Source organism: Callithrix jacchus, chromosome 12 (genome assembly GCF_049354715.1).
Source record: "Callithrix jacchus isolate 240 chromosome 12, calJac240_pri, whole genome shotgun sequence".
Taxonomy (NCBI): domain Eukaryota; kingdom Metazoa; phylum Chordata; class Mammalia; order Primates; family Cebidae; genus Callithrix; species Callithrix jacchus.
Genome location: NC_133513.1, coordinates 62768739 through 62786554, shown reverse-complemented (window position 1 = coordinate 62786554; position 17816 = coordinate 62768739). Strand labels below are relative to the sequence as shown.

General features: G+C 37.0%; 1 protein-coding gene across 5 annotated transcripts in view; it reads right to left on the bottom strand.

Moving 5' to 3' along the window:
- Nucleotides 1-17816, bottom strand: part of CTNNA3 (catenin alpha 3) — a 1887341-nt gene that overhangs the window by 1755501 nt on the left and 114024 nt on the right. For 3 of the 5 annotated variants that reach the window (XM_078345825.1, XM_035266221.3, XM_035266219.3), the window contains one exon: nucleotides 986-1178. The exons of the other annotated variants lie outside the window; for them this stretch is intronic. In XM_078345825.1, coding sequence (XP_078201951.1) covers nucleotides 986-1178 — 193 coding nt within the window. The remainder of the gene's footprint in view (nucleotides 1-985; nucleotides 1179-17816) is intronic. 5 annotated transcript variants of the gene reach the window in all.

The following is a 17816-nucleotide window of genomic DNA, read 5'->3' as shown; positions in this document are numbered from 1 at the left end:
ACCATTTTACTATTTATGTGTATTCTATAACATCATGTTGTATACCTTAAATATACACAATAAAATTTATTTAAAAAATAAATTTATGTAAATATAAAAATTTTTAAGCATATAACAAATAATCCCCTATCATACATTTGACATAAAGTTCACTGTGACTGCTATATTCGTTTTAATTATTTAATTAGCAAAGACTTCTTGATTTTCTTAAAGTTATGTTGGGGGTTGATGGAGAAAAATCTTTAAAAATCCCAAGTCTCTTTTACAAAGCTGAACAAGAAAATTTAACTTTCTTCTTCCTCCCAAAATAGATACTTGCAGAAAGCTGATATATACGAAATCATTCTACTAACCAAAAAATATTCAGCAATTATTTTAAAAGTATCCTACAGATGAGACTTATATTCATTAGAAAATTGCTGTATTATCATAAGTAAAGATCTCAAAAAGATTAGATATATGTTTTTATTATGTAATATTAACAAAGCAGCAACTCTGTTCATGCATAGTTTATGCAAAGCATTTTTTAAAAAGTTTAGGAAATGCAAACCTCCAGAAAATTGCAAAGTTAAAAATGTACTTCTGTGGTGGTCAGGTCTGAAACTTCTGTTTCCCAACTGTTTACAAGGAACTTCATAATTTATTTATGTATAGACAAATCTTCAGCTTCATTAGCCATTTCTCACTATATTCTATGACCAAAAAAGCGTACTCTTCTCTTTGTTTTTTATGGAAAAGCTATGGCAAGGCGGGGAAGGAAGAGGAATTGCCTGGGGGGACCAAACCACTAAAAAGAAGAGCCCACAGTGGGACTGAGCCTTGGAGCTGTCTAATGAGCCTCTCTGCTTCCCACAGCTAGCTCCTCACAGCTCTGCAAAAGATTGAAAAACAGGAGCCAACAACAACAAAACACTCACAAATCTAATTTGGTGACTAACACCCTAAAGATATGCAGTTTACTCCTGATCAGAACTAGAGTACTCACTTTCTTTACGAACTTCCTCAAGTGAAGCAGTAAGCTCATCCTTTAGAACTGCAGCTTCCTGGGCAATCTTCTCTCCCTTGTCTAATAAATTCCAAGTTGCTTCTTCCACAGAAGCTAGAAGAACACTGGCTCTTTTTGAACGTCCTTTTTTCCTGTTGGAAGGGTTCTGGGGACAGTTTACAAGAGTGGTAACCTAAAATTGAAAAAATACAAAGTACTCAATTGACAAATTGTAAGGAGAACACAGTCCTGGGATATTACAGCCCAGAACGAAAGGAAGTACAGTTGACTCTTGAGTATCTCAAGCATTAGGATGCCAACCCACTGTGCAGTTGAAAATCTGAGTATAACTTTCAACTCCTCAAAAACATAACTACTAATAGCCTACCGTTGACCAGAAGCCTGATAACATAGTCAATTAACACAGATTTTGTATCTATATGTATTATATACCTATACTCTTACAATAAGATAAGCTAGAGAGAAGATAGTATTATTTAAACAATCATAAGGAAGAGAAAACATAATTACAATTCAATAAGTAGAAGTGGATCATCATAAAGGTCTTCATCCTCATCATATTCATATTCCTGAGGAAGAGGAAGAAGAGGAGGGGTTGGTCTTGCTGCCTCAGCAGTGTAAGAGGCAGAAAAGATGGAGGAGATGGAAGGGAAGGCAGGAGAGGCAGGCACACTTGGTGTAACTTTTATTGAAAAAAAACTCAAATAAAAGTGGACCTGCACCGTTCAAACCAGTGTTGTTCAAAAGTCAATTGTATTTCATAATAATATGACTCATTTCCAGTGCTGTTGGCACATCTGCAAAAGTCAAGTCATGGCACCAAGAACAGCGCATTGGCCACCATGGAGTTCCCAACTAAAGATAGGAAAAAAGTGAGAGCCATAGCAATTGAATTTCAAAATACACACATTAAAATGGTCCCTCTCTTCAACTATCCCACTCATGAAATCATTTCCGTGTTAAATATTTACTGAACACCTACTTTCTACATTGTTCTGGATGATGGAAAAAAATGCATTTCATGCTTTCATGGAGTTTACATTCTTAGTATTGGCAGCATACAATAAACATATAAACAAATAAAAAATGTAAGCCTTAGTAAATGTTTTGGGGAAAAACAAAGTTGGGGGAGAGAACAGAGTGAGCCAGGGTGGGAGTCAGTGGTGGTCAGGAAAGGCCTCTCAATAGGGGACTGACCAGGACCAGTTTGAGACGCCAAATGAGTTAGGGGAAAGTGTAGGAGACAGTTCTGAGAGGTTACAAAAGGCAAGAAAGTAGGTCATAGAAAGGATTTGGCCTTTGCCCTCTGAGGCAATCACTGTTTTATATGATTCAGAATGTTTCTCCCTCTCCTAATATTAGTTATCTCTATTCTCAGCCTAAATAAACTAATACTGACTTCATTATAATTATTTTTGGCTCCCTCTTAATGTAGATTGCTGGCTAAAAAGTGGTATAAATTTTATTTTACAATTATTTGATATTTTGGAGATAAATTTCTACTTCTCTCATTTTTGACTGTTTTATCAGAGTTCTATATTTTTATATGAAGTTTCTGTAATTAAAACAATGCACATATACACAGGTTCTAGAGCATTCTTCCAGTAGTAAAACTTGAACAAACTCCTCAACACAAGTATATGAAGTGATAAATGTATTAATTAGCTTGATTTAATCATTTTACAATGTATACATATATCAAAACATCACAGGGTATACCATAAATATAGACAAATTTTATTTGCCAATTTTAACTTAATAAAGCTTGGGGAAAAAAAACAAAAACAAAAAAGAAAGAAACAAATCTTAACAAATACAATAACAAACTCATAATAAGAACATTACTTAAAAATAAAAATTAAGCTTCTGTATTTGGAAACAAAAACATCATACTGAATTATATTATTTAAAAAACACCCATTTCTTAATAAAATCTTGGATCACAATTACAAGTTTTGGATTAAATTTTTGTTAACAAGCTTTAAAATCACCATCGTAGAGGAATGAGAGAAAGGAAAAAAACAACTTGTATCTAATATTTAAAATAGAAGACCTGAAACTCCTATTAAAAGCTAAGCTGCTGCAAGTCATGAAACAGTGGAGGCTCATAATAATCATGCACCACATCTTTGACAGCAAACTACATAACACTTCCTGCTTAGTAGCCTCCAGAGACTGTGCTTGTTGGTTGTTTATGGAGCATTTGATGTTTGTTTACTTGGATATCTGGACCCAGTTTTCATCAACAAACTAAAAAAAGATTTAATAAGTTATGTGGGAAATATGTAGATGAAAATCATTTTTGTCTGCCCTCATCCCCTCCTCCCCTTATTCAACAGATCCTCTGTTTCATTCTAATTTGCTTTATTTCCGTGTACATCACCCAGAGTGGAAGGTCTTGTGGCAGGCCTTTGTTTCCTCTCTTAGAAAATAAGAACAATCATTATTATCCTACAAGACTGGGGAAGGTCAAATGAGGTAAAGTATTTTGTAAAATGCATACTATGACACAAATATTTGTTGGCATTTCATGTATATTTTCTAGTTTGTTCCCCACATGGGTTCAGAAAATTGGTTATGGGAATCCTTATCAAAGGTATTCCGTCTGGACCTAATGCTTATCTTGCTCTTGGGGCTCCCCATGCTAAATGTGATAAAGGCAGTCAACAAAGCACATTCTATATGCTTTACAAGGAGCTAAATAGATCATGTGTCTTCATCATGGATTATATAATAATAATAATAAACCTGATTTACTAGATGGGTTTTCACAAATTCCAAAAGGCAAATATCTCACTCTTCTCAGTCTAATTTATATATTGAGAGTTAAAAGGTATTTGTCTAGATTAAGACAAATTATAACACGCAGTTTAAAACCTTTGTTTAAAACGAAGAATAAGTATCATTGTCTGAAATATTCCCTCAGAATGTATTTTAAGTGCCGCAATTCATGATGCTTCCCACTGCACATTCCTCCTCTATTGTTCAGATCCTCCATGCGCCAAATGTTTTCCATAGAATAGCCTAGGCTTTGAAATTAAAATGAGCATTCCAGAAATGCTTCGTTCCTTATAATAAGTGCCAGAGAAGTAAGAAATGTGAAAAGAACATTGTATAAGAACACTGTGCTTCCATCAAAAAAGGCAATTGCAACTTGTAAGTTATTCACTTTTATAAGTTGTTTGTACCTACATCTTCTTTTAAAATACTCCAATGCAGTTATTTGATATTGATTAAACTAAAGTCAAGTGATGTTTTCAATCATTCCTTTTATTTCAGAAAGTAAACATGGCTTGAAAATCCTTTGGAAAAAAAGGAAAGCTGAAACTATATTTTTTTAACCCAACTCACCTAAGAGACGTAACTTATTTCTATCAGTGACTGTGACTCACCATAGCAGATGATTCTCACCAAGGGGGAGGATGGGCGGGTGCATATGCTACTTGAAAAAGATTCCCACCTCTTGAAGGAATACCAGCAACCAGTAAAATTAGCTTTCAAGTTATCCTGTAAAATAAATCCTGTGTCCTCATTTTCTTTTTCAGTACTAAATCAGTTATATTTCTATAAGTAACATAAAAACTTTAGTTGGAACTTGCAACGAAGATGATTCTAATGTAGGGTCCAAGCCTTTGTCTTGCTAACTTTACCTTTTGTCACTGATACACAACCCTCCCATTTCCCTCTTTCTCAGACTTTAGGGATCCCTCTCTTACAGGAAATCTACAAGCTTGCAGCATTAAAGAGCTTGGGTTTGCTATTTTCTTTAGTCTGTAAATCTGTGCTAAGCTACGAAGACACACCTTCATCATAGTTACAGGAAGGAGCTTCCATTGAAATGGTGCTAAATTAAAGGTTTCAACTAATTTATAAAGAAGAAATTCCCACTCTATTAATTCTACAAGTTTAACATTCCACAAAACCAGATATATTTTAAATGGTATGTAAAAATAATTATATATTAAAATTAAGGGAAAAAATGGTTTTTCTAGATTTTCCTAATTCAGGTGTGCTTCTCTAGATGCTCTAAAGATGCTGAAAATTAAACTGATATGCTTTTAATCTAGCCATCAACTGTCATTATATAGAGCCACACTAGCGCACAATAGGAACTCTGTAGAATATGTTGTGACTTAACTTTTATTTGTTGTATCAGTACAACAATTGCTTTAGCATCTCAGATGCTAGCTTTGTGAAATGTCTTTTTTAATGCCAACACTTGGGTAATACAATTATATTCTATAACCTTGTTCCTTCCCAATATAGTTCCAATTTTTAAAATTCTACTCTCATTGTAGAATAAAAAAGCCATGTTAACAGCCATCTCTTTTCTCGTTTATTAGCTAAACCACTTTGAATTTTAACATTCCTCCAGTAGCTCACAGGAGCCTTCAGGGATACTTTTGCTCCCTTGAGTTAATTTTAATGTATGAAATAAGGTATAAGACATTTAAGCTATGTTAATTAGCTGAAATTTCAACAGTGTTCTGAAAGAAAGTAGAAGGGTAGAAAAATAAAACTGCCTATAGATAAGTAAAAACAGTGATCTTTCAAAGTAAAAACTGTGAGTCTCAGCGAGGAGATGGGGTGTCCCTTCTTCAAGTCATTGATAATTTCAACTATTTTTTTACTTCTACCAAAAACAACCCGACTGAATTAACAAAAGTACAGAGGAAGATTAAAGGGTTGAGAACCCAAAAAAGTGCATGCCTCTAGATAACATCCAACAGCCCCCCAAATCAACCTCAATCTTCTTTTAATTCCTTTCAAGCCAATAAACACTTATTGTGCACATATTTTGTTCAAAATAATACCCTAAGTATTCAGGAAATAAATATGAATAAGCTCCAATATGGCAATAAGAGAAACACACATCTAGTTGCAACATAAAAGGCAGAATAATAACTATTTACCCTTAAATAAGTACAAAGAAAGTGCTGCCAAAAATGCAAACATTCACAAGGATTAAGCAGGGCTTCCAAGAAGAGCCTTTAAGAACAGATAATCTTCGACCAGAAGAGACAGAAGGGAGGCACATAAGCCAGGGGAAGAAAACTGTGTGCAAAGGGAAAGAGGCAAAAATTTATTTTGTCCAAAAGTGGCAGATAGTAAAACTTAGCAAACCATGGGGTAAAAACAGGAAATGGGGTGAGAAGGCTAAGAAATAGGTCGCATCTTGAATAAAAAGTTATAAAAGTCAAGGAAAGAGTTAATATTTAATTTAATAGGTGATAGAAAATGAAAACACAGCATGCCCCAAAGTAGAGAAGTCTTTGTCCACCAACCTTCCTCTCCACCATCAGTATTTTTTACCTCTAACCTGAAGTTTCTGCTTCAGGTTTCTGCTTCAGGTTAGAGGTAAAAAATACTGATGGTGGAGTAATGACACACCTCTAACCTGAAGCAGAAACCCAGAGATCATCTGGGCTTCTCCTCTCTCATCTTCCTCTCCAAGTCCTTGTCATCCATGACACAGAAACAGGGAATCAATCTCTACCCCATCTACCAATCTATCATTATGAAAAGTGTGTGCAAAGATTCTGCCCCTCATTGAGTCTTTCATGAAGCCTCTCCTAAGAGATCTTACTGCCTCTACACCAGCTCTACATTCCCACTAGAGCCCTTGAAAATGCAAATCTGTGGTACTTGCACTACCTGTAGGTTACCTGCTGCCTAGAAGCAAAGTCCAAACTCTTTAGCATAGCTTATGAGGCAATTTTGATCTTACTCCTGACTAAATTTTCATTTTCATCTACTTGTAGAGTCCAACCACAGACTACAAAACTGCTTGGTTAGGGTCAGAACAGGAAATGTTCAGCAATCTCAACCTGGGGTGACTCCCTCCCCTCACAGCCCATTGTTCATAGCTCTTGCATCACTCATTATATTGTCTTGTAATTACCTGTTAACATATTGCCTCCTCTGCTCTATCATGAACTCAATAAGGACAGGGGCCATGTTTGACTCATCCTAATAACCCAGAGCCAGTGTATTGGGAAAAATAAACAGTGGTTGACTTGATGAAAAAAATAAAAAATGAATGAAACCATACGTTTTAGAAGCCTTTAAACCAAGAGCCACAATGTTCAGTAATTCCTACAAGATTACCAAAAGAATGGGTTGCTACAGCAAAATTCAAGTTTAGTGATAGCACATGGTAGCTTTCATTAAAAGGAAGTCTTTAATGTGGGATTTTCTGCTATATCTCCTGTCTAGTTTAGTTGGGGTTTGATCAGTTCAAAGTGATCAAGTATATTATATTCAGTGTTTTTTTGCCCTCTCCCAAAAAGACAGATTACCATAATTCATTTTCAAACTATAAATAAAAAGAGCAGGCACATCCTTTTTATTACTCATTTTTTCATTTTTTCAATCCTTTTATTAGTTTTCTAGGGCTGCCATAACAAAATACTACATACTGGGTGGCTTAAGCCAGGGGTCCCCAACCTTTTTGGTACCAGAGTTCTGTTTTATGGAAGACAACTTTACCACAGACCAGGGTGGGGTAGATGGTTTCAGGATGATTCAAGCATATTACATTTCTTGTGTACTTTATATTGTTATTACATTGTAATATATAATGAAATAACTATACAACTCACCATAATGTACAATCAGCGGGAGCCCTGAGCTTGTGTTTTCTGCAATTAGACGGTGCCATCTGGGGGTGATAGGAGACGGTGACAGATCATCAAGCAATAGATTCTCATAAGAAGTAAGCAACCTAGATCACAATAGGTTGCTCCCATGAGAATCTAATGCCGCTGCTGATCTGACAGGAGGTGGAGCTCAGGCAGTAATGCAAACGATGCAGGGTGGCTGTAAATACAGAGGAAGTTTCTCTTGCTTACCCGCCCACCACTCATCTCCTGTTGTGTGGCCCAGTTCCTAACAGGCTATGGACAGGCTCCAGTTGGGGTCCTCAACTGGTACTGGCACTGGAGGCCTAGGGATTGGGAACCCCTAGGTTAAACAACAGAAATTTTTTTTTTACAATTCTGGAGGTCGGAAGTCCAAGACCAAGGTGTCAACAAGTTTGGTTTCTCCTGAGGCCTCACTTCTTGGTTATCGGATGGCTGTCTTCTCTCTGTGTCTTCGCATGTATGCACACAACCATGGTGTCTTTCCCATGTATCCTAATCTTCTCTTCTGATAAGGACACCAGTCATATTGGATTAGGGTCCACCCAAATGACCCCATTTTAATTTAATTACCTCTATATCCAAAGGCCCTAACTCCACCCAAATGACCCCATTATAATTTAATTATCTCTATATCCAAAGGCCCTAACTCCAAATACAGTCACATTCTGAGGCACTGGGGTTAGGGCTTCAATACATGAATTTGGGGGTGGGGAATGGCACAATTCAACCCAAAACAATCTTTACCACAAATGACACAAAAAGTGTAAAACAACCATAACCTTTTGAAAAATATAATTTAGGGTTTTGTTTGTTAGATTAACAACCACTGCTAACATAAGCCATTACTCAGAGCTACTGAGGGACAAGAACAAAGCACATGTAGATCCCTCTCCAATTCCACCAGCTCTCTGTGCCACACAGATGGCATAACAAAGCAAAGAGATTTACATGTTAAACACATAAGCAGCTGTAGCTAAATATCCTAATCCAAGAAGTACACTTACTCCTGGATAAATATGGAGCTAAACATAACTAGGAAAACACCACGTGCTGAGACTAATACCAAATTAGTGTCTTCCAGTTTTTACTTAACCATCTACCACCCAAAAATAAACAACTGTGGACTCCATCATTCAACAAATATTGATGATGCACCTACACTGTGCCAGAAGAACACAGCAATGAGCCTCATTCTAAGGAGAGGGGACAGAGAATAAACAAATACCTAAGTAATTGTGTAACGCAATGGCAGGTATTCTTTTTTTTTTTTTTTTTTTTTTTTGAGATAGAGTCTCACTCTATCACCCAGGCTACAGTGCAGGGGTGCAATCTTGGCTCACTGTAAGCTCTGACTCCTGGGTTCAAGTGATTCTCATGCCTCACCCTCCCAAGTAGCTGGCAATACAGGTGCCTGCCACCATGCCCAGCTAATTTTTGTGTTTTTAGTAGAGATGGGTTTCACCACATTTGCCGGGCTGGTCTCAAACTCCTGACCTCAAGTGATCTGCCTGCCTCAGCCTCGAAAATGCTCAGATTACAGGTATGAGCCACTGAACCTGGCCAATAGCAGGTATTGACAGATGCTATGAGAAAAGTTAAGAAGGGTAAGAAAATAAAGAGGGAAGGGGAAGGGCTAGTTTAGATTCGGTATTAGGGAACGTATCTCTGATTCAGTGAGAAAGACCCAAGGAAATAGAAGAATAAGACATTTTTAAATATCTGGAGGAAAACATCCCAAACAGAAGAAACAAATGCAGAATAAGAGCTTGACTGTGGTATTCCAGGAGCAGCAGGAAGGTTGGTATTGAGGCACCAAATTGTGCAGGCCTTATAGATCACCACCTTCACTCTCAATTCTCTTCTTATGACTAGAAGCTACTAAAGTGCTTGAAACAGGAAAATAACATGATCTGACCCAAAATTCTACAGCATCATTCTAAATGCTCTATGCAAAACAGACTAGACAGTGGGCAAGGATGGGACGAGGAATAGAAGAAGGGAAAGCAGTTAGGGGGCCATTGCGATAGCCCAATTGGAGACCACACTGGCTTTTTTGAGTAAGCAGTGGTGGAGTTAAGAAGTGACAGAATTTTGGTATATTCTGAAGTGTCAACGAGGTTTGCTGACAGATTGGATACGGATTATGAAAGTAATATGGCATTAAGGATGACTCTCTGGCATATGACCTGAGCAGCTGGGTAAATGGAGGCAATATTTACTTAAATTAGGAAAGTAAAGAGACATGAGTAGGAAGGGAAATCAAGAGTTCATGGATTACCATGGCATTAGCCATGTTAAATTTGCCTTTTAGAGTTGCTAAAGTGGAGACTAGTATACAATTTTGGAATTGAAAGAGGTAAAAGCTGGAGCTATGTTTCATATAGCTTGCCTTTTCAACTTAATTGTTCACTTATCAGTAGTTTTGCTGGTCTTACCAAAATTTTAAACATGTTTAGGGAGAAAAATGTTTAAATGAAAGATTGAACAAGATATCTTAAAAACAATGTATAACTGGAGAAGAAGTCACAGGACTGACCATGGAATACTGTGCAGCCATAAAAAACGATGAGTTCATGTCCTTTGTAGGGACATGGATGAATCTAGAAACCATCATTCTCAGCAAGCTGACACAAGAACAGAAAATCAAACACCGCATGTTCTCCCTCATATGTGGGTGTTGAACAATGAGAACACATGGACATGGGGAGGGGAGCATCACACACACTGGGGTCTGTCGGGGAGAACTAGGGGAGGGACAGTGGGGTTGTGGGAAGTTGGGGAGAAATAGCATGGGGGAAAATGCCAGATATAGGTGATGGAGAGGAAGGCAGCAAACCACATTGCCATGGATGTACCTATGCAACAATCTTGCATGTTCTTCACATGTACCCCAAAACCTAAAACACAATAAAATATATATTTAAAAAAAGACAAACCCCAACAATTAGGTGTAATATTTCTCAGGAAACCCAACTGTTAACATATTAATTCTAGTACACATAGATTTTGTCATTTTAAACATTATTATTATTTAGGAAAATGCCAGTTTCTTAAACTAAATTTAGTATTTGTTTTTTAACTTTTAAGTTCAGGGATACATGTGCAGATTTCTTATATAGGTAAACTCATGTCATGAAAAGTTGTTGTACAGATTATTTCATCATCCAGGTATTAAGCCTAGCATCCAACAATTATTTTTCCTGATTCTCTCCCTCCACCCTCTGGTATACCCCAGTGTCTGTTGTTCCCCTCTGTGTGTCCATGTGTTCTCATCATTTAGCTCCTACTTATAAGTGAGAACATGTGGAATTTGGTTTTCTGTTCCTGCATTATTTTGTTAAAGATAATGGCCTCCAGCTCTTTCCATGTTCCTACAAAGGATATAATCTTATTCTTTTTTATGACAGCATAGTATTCCATGGTGTATATATACCACATTTCCTTTATCCAGTCTACCACTGATGGACATTTAGGTTGATTCCATGATTTTGCTATTGTGAATGGTGCTGCAGTGAACATGCATGTGCATATGTCTTTATGGTGGAATGATTTATATTACTCTGGCTATATATCCAGTCATGGGAATACTGGGTCAAATGGTAGTTGTTTTTAGGTCTTTGAGGAACTGCCACACTGTTTTCCACAATGGCTGAACTAATTTACACACCCACCAACAGTGTGTAAGCATTCCTTTTTCTCTGCAACCTCTCTAGCATCTGTTTTTTTTTTTTTTACTTTTTAATAATAGCCATTCTGACTGGTTTGAAATGGTATTTCATTATGGTTTTGATTTGCATTTCTCTAACAACCAGTGATGTTGAGCTTTTTTTCATATGCTTGTTGGAAAAACGCCTGTTTCATACAGAAAAAAATTCAGACAAATTCAGTTTTAAAAATGTAACGTTAATCATCTACTCTCCTTTCTACAAATGTTATTTCCAAAAATAAGAAGGAAAAACTATAAAGATATTAAATTATGCAAACTAAAGAGAAATTATATTCATGCTGTAATTTATACCTAAATCAAGCAACTAACGATTCTGGTAAATCAATAATCAATAGTTTTTATGAAAGTACTGATTCAAAGAAGTGCTGAATAAGAAAAGTCTAACTTTTTTGCATCAATAACCTTTGGCTGCTTAAAGAAAATGAAATAAAAAGTAAAAAATTCAATCATACCAAAGATGACTCTAAAATAAAGCTTAAGTTGACCGCAGATGAAATAGTTAAGACATGTTCACATAATCCCTTGGTCCATCCAGCCCCGCATTCCACTACCAGCAGTGAGTGATGATAGAATATGGTTATGATTCCTAATTATGTATTCCAGAATTGTTTAATAATCATTTACAACCCTATGAACCATAAATTGAATAAACTATGCCAATATTCTGTCATTTGTGCTTGCTTTGCCAACACAAACTTAGAAAGTTTTATCTGCATTTCCCTCCCATTATCTGCTGCCAGATTCCTTTTTCACATCTACATTAGACAGTCTATTCACTCTTTCTTGTTCTCTTCTAACGCAAAACTCCATTTTATTCAAGATATCCAGGAGAAAATATACATAGATACTTGCTCGTCATGATGAGTATGAGAGATGATAAACATTAAGCAAGAAATATCATCAAAGACAGTGATTAGATTTGCAGGGTTGAAGATTTTACAGCCACTGAAATATGATTTAAATACAGATCATCAGCAAATTAAAAACTTATACTCAGTTTAAGATTGATTGGGTTGTATCCACCTCATTTGTCAGAATTGTCTCTAAGTCAATAAAGTCATTTTGTCTCACTGTTTTGGTAAAAAATTAAATATCAGTCACCTATCTTGAATCTAATTGGCCAGCACTTGATCTTTAATGCCCCAAAGTCCCTTCTTTGATACTACCATGGACTCTCAATTCTAAAATACTGTCAACTACAATACAAACCATCAGTTTAATCACTTCTCTTCAAAGTGCAAATGTGGATAATATTTTGTCAATAGTGAGCCTTCCATAACCAACGTGGAGTGAAGAGACCTATTCTCTAGTGATAAAGACAGCAGACAGAACAAAGATACCATTGATCATCTTTGAGTTTCAAAGTTGACTTTCTTAATATCTCAAGCAAGAAAATAATTATGAAGCTGGAGGCATCATACTACATGACTTCAAAATTTACTAGAAAGCTATATTAACCAAAACAGCATGGCACTGGCATAAAAACAGGCACAGAAAGCAATGGAACAGAATAGAGAACTCAAAACCAAATCCACACGTTTACAGCCAACTAATCTTCGACAAAGACACCAAGAACATTCAATGGAGAAAGGATCATTTCTTCAATAAATGGTGCTAGGAAAACTGAATATGCATATACAGAAGAATGAAATGAGACCCCTATCTCTCACCATATTCAAAAATCAACTCAAAATGGACTAAAGACTTAATGTAAGACCAAAAATTATTAAATTAGTAGAAGAAAACACAGAAAGAGAAAATCACTTTCTAAATCATTTTTGCTCTCATTCAGCAAAAGCTAGCTCTAATAGACTAGATCACAGTTTTATGATAAAGAAGATCTGGTCAGACAGGAAAAGAAGTCCGGGCTATTGGAATAAGGGTCTCAGAAACAGGTAAGGCACATTTTATTTCCCTTCTCTGGACTTCACCCAGATTAAAAGCTGTATTAGCTCTCAACTAATACAGTTAGTTGGGAAACACAGAAAACAGATGAATTTTTATCTCATTTATCTTCCATACTTTGAAAGAAAATTGTTTTATGAGCTCCCCTGCACAAAACTTCAGGGGTAGCTACAGAATAATCTTGGCATCACAATGTAAATGGGTAGAAAGAAGGTTGGCTTAGCTTTCTTAAATCAATCTTGATTCCCATGAGGCTTAGATGAAACCCAGAGCATCCTAGATACCATGAAGAACAATCAAAATGAGGCTATGTTGAAAACCAGTGGGCCTGCCCTGAGTTCACCATGGTGGGGAACCAGGTAATCTAGCAAAGTCTGAGGGTGAATAGACAATGCCAGACACTGGATGGAGGATATTGCTGGGACTTAGAATCTGAAGCACCGTCAAGGGCCAAAGTGAGGTTAAGGCATCCTGCAGAAACCACAGACCCTAGTCAAGCTACAAAAGAATGTTCCACAAATTATATAAGGACATCAGGAAATGTACAGAGGTGCCTACAAGATGACTGTGCATGGGACTGGTCACTCCTTCAAAGGTCACCAGTAAGGAGAGTATTCCAGACCACCTACTTTGCAGGTACTAAGTGCTTAAAGGTTACCACATGGGTCCAAAGGCCACATCTCCCACCATGAGATTATATAAGACACATCCTCACCCAAATCACCTGTTTTTGACCATTTTATCTAAAAAGAGTGAGCATTTACCAAAAGTGAGCATTTACATTGCTGAATCACATCAGTTTACCATCTTATTGGCTGAAATAGAAAGCATTTATTCCAGTTCCCTGTAGGTAGGAAACTCCTGTTTATGAGGAAGGTCAGATCACTTATGAAAGATAAAGTGTACTGTGGGAAAACTCATAATCCCCTACAAGTACAAAAAGGAAAACTACATTAAATGTTAATTTCCATTATATGATACACCCTAATTTCAGAAATGGTAAAAAAATTTTAAAAAAAGTGAAGTGGACAATGTGGGAAAATGTGTTTAAATTAAAGAAATATGGTATCTTGCAAACCAAGATTGAGAATGCAAACTATTTCCTACAAGAAAAAATCTTATCTGCAAAATTACAAACCACATTTATTTATTTTATTTTATTATTATTCTACTTTAAGTTATACTTTAAGAACTTGAGATACATGTGCAGAACATGCAGGTTTGTTACATAGGTATACATGTGCCATGGTGGTTTGCTGTACCCATCAACTCATCTTCTACATAATGTATTTCTCCTAATGCTATCCCTCCCCTAGCCCTCACCCCCCAAACAAGTCCCAGTGTGGGAAGTTCCCCTTCCTGTGTCCATAAGTTCTCATTGTTCAACTCTCATTTATGAGTGAGAACATGTGGTGACAAACCACATTTATTAAGCCTTAATTAATTTATAGAGCTTTCACTACTGTACAGACATATACACACACAGAGAGGGAGAGAGAGAGAGAGAAATGTAGATATCTATATATTCAAATTCAGCTATAATGCAGTTAAAAAGGCATAGAAGGGGCACCACTGTAGGGCAAGCTTTGGGCCAAGAGGCAGAACTATGCTTACAACTGGCTGATACCATAGCCAGCACAACAGTTCTGAGATTGTAATCACCTGGGAGCTTTAAAAATTACTGCCTAATCCAACTTCCAGAGATTCTGATTTAACTGATTTTGTGTAAGGCCTGGGCATCAGGATTTTTAAGACCTTCCAGGTAATTTTATTGTGCAGCCAGGATTTAAAACCACTGGGCTAACAGAATCTCAACAATAACAGGGATTTTCTGAATTGCTTACTTAGTACTCTTTCCCCAACCAAGTAAGCCTTCTGTGTCTCCCATAGGGCTTGGCCACAAACCACTCCATCATACTTTACCTCACAGGGGGCTCGTGATTGTGTGTGAGATAATGCCCATTTCCTACCCTTCCTTAACCAGTGAGTATAAAATATCTCCATGAGAAAATGGTCAGTCTAGAACCAGGGCCTTCCAAGACATAGAAGGGGCACCATTTTACATCTCAGGGGCCAAATCTGGCCTCTTGCCTATTTTGGAAAACAACAAAATTTTTTTGGAACACAGCTAAACCCATGTGTTTACATATTATCTAAGTTTCTTTTCACATTACAACAGCGGAGTAGTTGCAATAGAAACCTTCAGGTTACCAAAGCTGAAACTATTTACTATCTGGAACCATATAATAAAAGTTTGCCAACCACTGGTCTAGAGTCATAGAGTCTTCAAGCTGCAACGATATCTCCTAAGACAAGTTAGATGTCCTGAAATAGCCCAGGGTATTCTATGAAGGGTAGAGTCAGACCTTGAGCAGTGAAAACGGCCACATCTGAGGAGATATGGACTCTTCTATCCTTTCAGCCAGCTGAAGTGCAATTGCTCCTGTCAATCTATTAATAGCATTTTCCACTAAAAGGGCATGTATCTGGATTTATTAGTCTACATCACCTGGCTGCCCATGTACTCAGTTTGCAAGAGAAAGATTATATCCTAAAGCTAAGTTAGAAGTGGGTATCTATGGAATCAGTCTGAATTCACTGAGGAAAAGATGAACTGCGATTGAAAGATAATGTATTAACAGAAAGAGAGTGAACTGTGATTGGTTGGAGAACCCAGCAAAAGAGGGGAGCAATGTTAAAGTGAGTAGGGAGAAAATCACAGTCTAATCGGACAAAAGGTCTAGGAAGCAAGCTGAGAAGAAGTGAAGCACATGCAGCGAATGACACCTACCCACAGGTCATCTCAAAGCTACCAGTTTCTGCTGGTGGGGGCCTCCTTGTATCCTTGCCATGTACGCTTCCACTGCACTTGCACTGTTTTAATCAATTAGCTATGGCTTTTTTTATCCTTAGTTTAATTTAATGAGTGGCTTCCTTTTTCTCCACTATTTGTGTCTTAAGAAATATTACAGCCTAGCCATTTTCCCATGGGAGCAGTCTTCTAGCAGTAAAATAATGCAGAAATTGAAGAAATCACTTTATTAGAATCAACTCAGGTATGCTGAATCATCTTAAACTTTAAAACATTACTGAGGCAGAATTAACTTTATTTCTTCATCCTACCATAAAAATAACATCTTTATACTTACTAAGCCTTAAGCCTATTACTATTTAAAAGACACGTAATTTACTAACTTTTAAGGTTACTTGTTGAGGTTATAGTCAAAACTCCAATATTTGCTTACAAAGTACCCTACAAGAACACTCTATGTGTGCAGACTTCCTTTTGAGATTTCCTTGGAAACTTCAAGATTAATTCTGTTACAAATTCTATTGGTAGAATAATCAGCAAGCATACAAAAAAAGAGGCTTGGAAGTAAAACCAAGAAAGCCTAAGTAAATGGCATCATGCTAATTCAAAATGATCTACAGAAATGACAGAAAGCAACCACAAACAAAACTTGAATTCTTTTCTGAAAGAAACAAAGGAAATTATATTCTAGGAGGCTGAGACGCCAAAGGAGGCAGACATGTTCTCTCCCTGCTACCTGAAAGCCAATCAAATCTGTCTGTAGAGCAGTGGAAAATTAATTCTTTGGGCATCCCGGCATCTCTTTGCATAAACTGATATATATGACTACTTGCTTGCCTTTAGACGGGGGTGTGGTCAAGGAGAATAGAAAGGAATTTTGTTGAGAGCGGGGTGTAGCAGAGAGGTTCTTCACAGGAGCCAGGGAGGAAAGAAAAGCATGGTGCATGTAAAAGCTAGGACTAACTACTCCCCATGCAGTCACTTGGACTGGCCTTGACTTTAATGAGCAGGGAGACAGTAGAGAAGCTGAAAGGAGTGATTTTCATAAGAATCGTGTGTGACTCTAGGTGCAATCATTGTTTCACTGGGGCCCATGTGACAGAGTGCAGCACCAAATTGGTAAGACAGGCATTCTCCCATCGTTTGTAGGAGCCTAGTTCCATTCTACCACCTTGAGGATTGGCAGCTGAAGGAGACCAGGGAATTTCACCCCAAAATATAGCACCCTGGTATGTTGGTTATTTTAAATTAAACACCCTTGGGGACCAGCACACTCTGGAAGAAGCTTTACTCTGATGTTCCCTTAACTGCCTAAAGTCCAGACTCATCAAAGAAAATAACAATTACTTCTGGTCCCTTCCCTGAGTTTTCATCAATTTATTAATAACTAATTGTATGAAGTTAAATTGAAGTCTATCAACATGTGTGGACAGATTTTTGTCAAAAACTATTCTCTTCAGGCCCAACAAACTTTGTCCCAGGCCACTGCATGTTCTCCAAGCCCACTGAATTACCCTAAAAATCATTTACTATACCCCGATTGACACATTTCCCCCATCTCCCCTTCTCTGTAAAAAAAGGCATATAAGCATCTGTACCCCACTGGGTTATTAGGTAATCATTCTCCTACTATTCCCCTGTATTATGCACATTGAAAGAAATTTTGTATGTCTTTTCTCCTGTTAATCGACCTCTTGTCAGTTGATTTTTCAGCAAACCTTC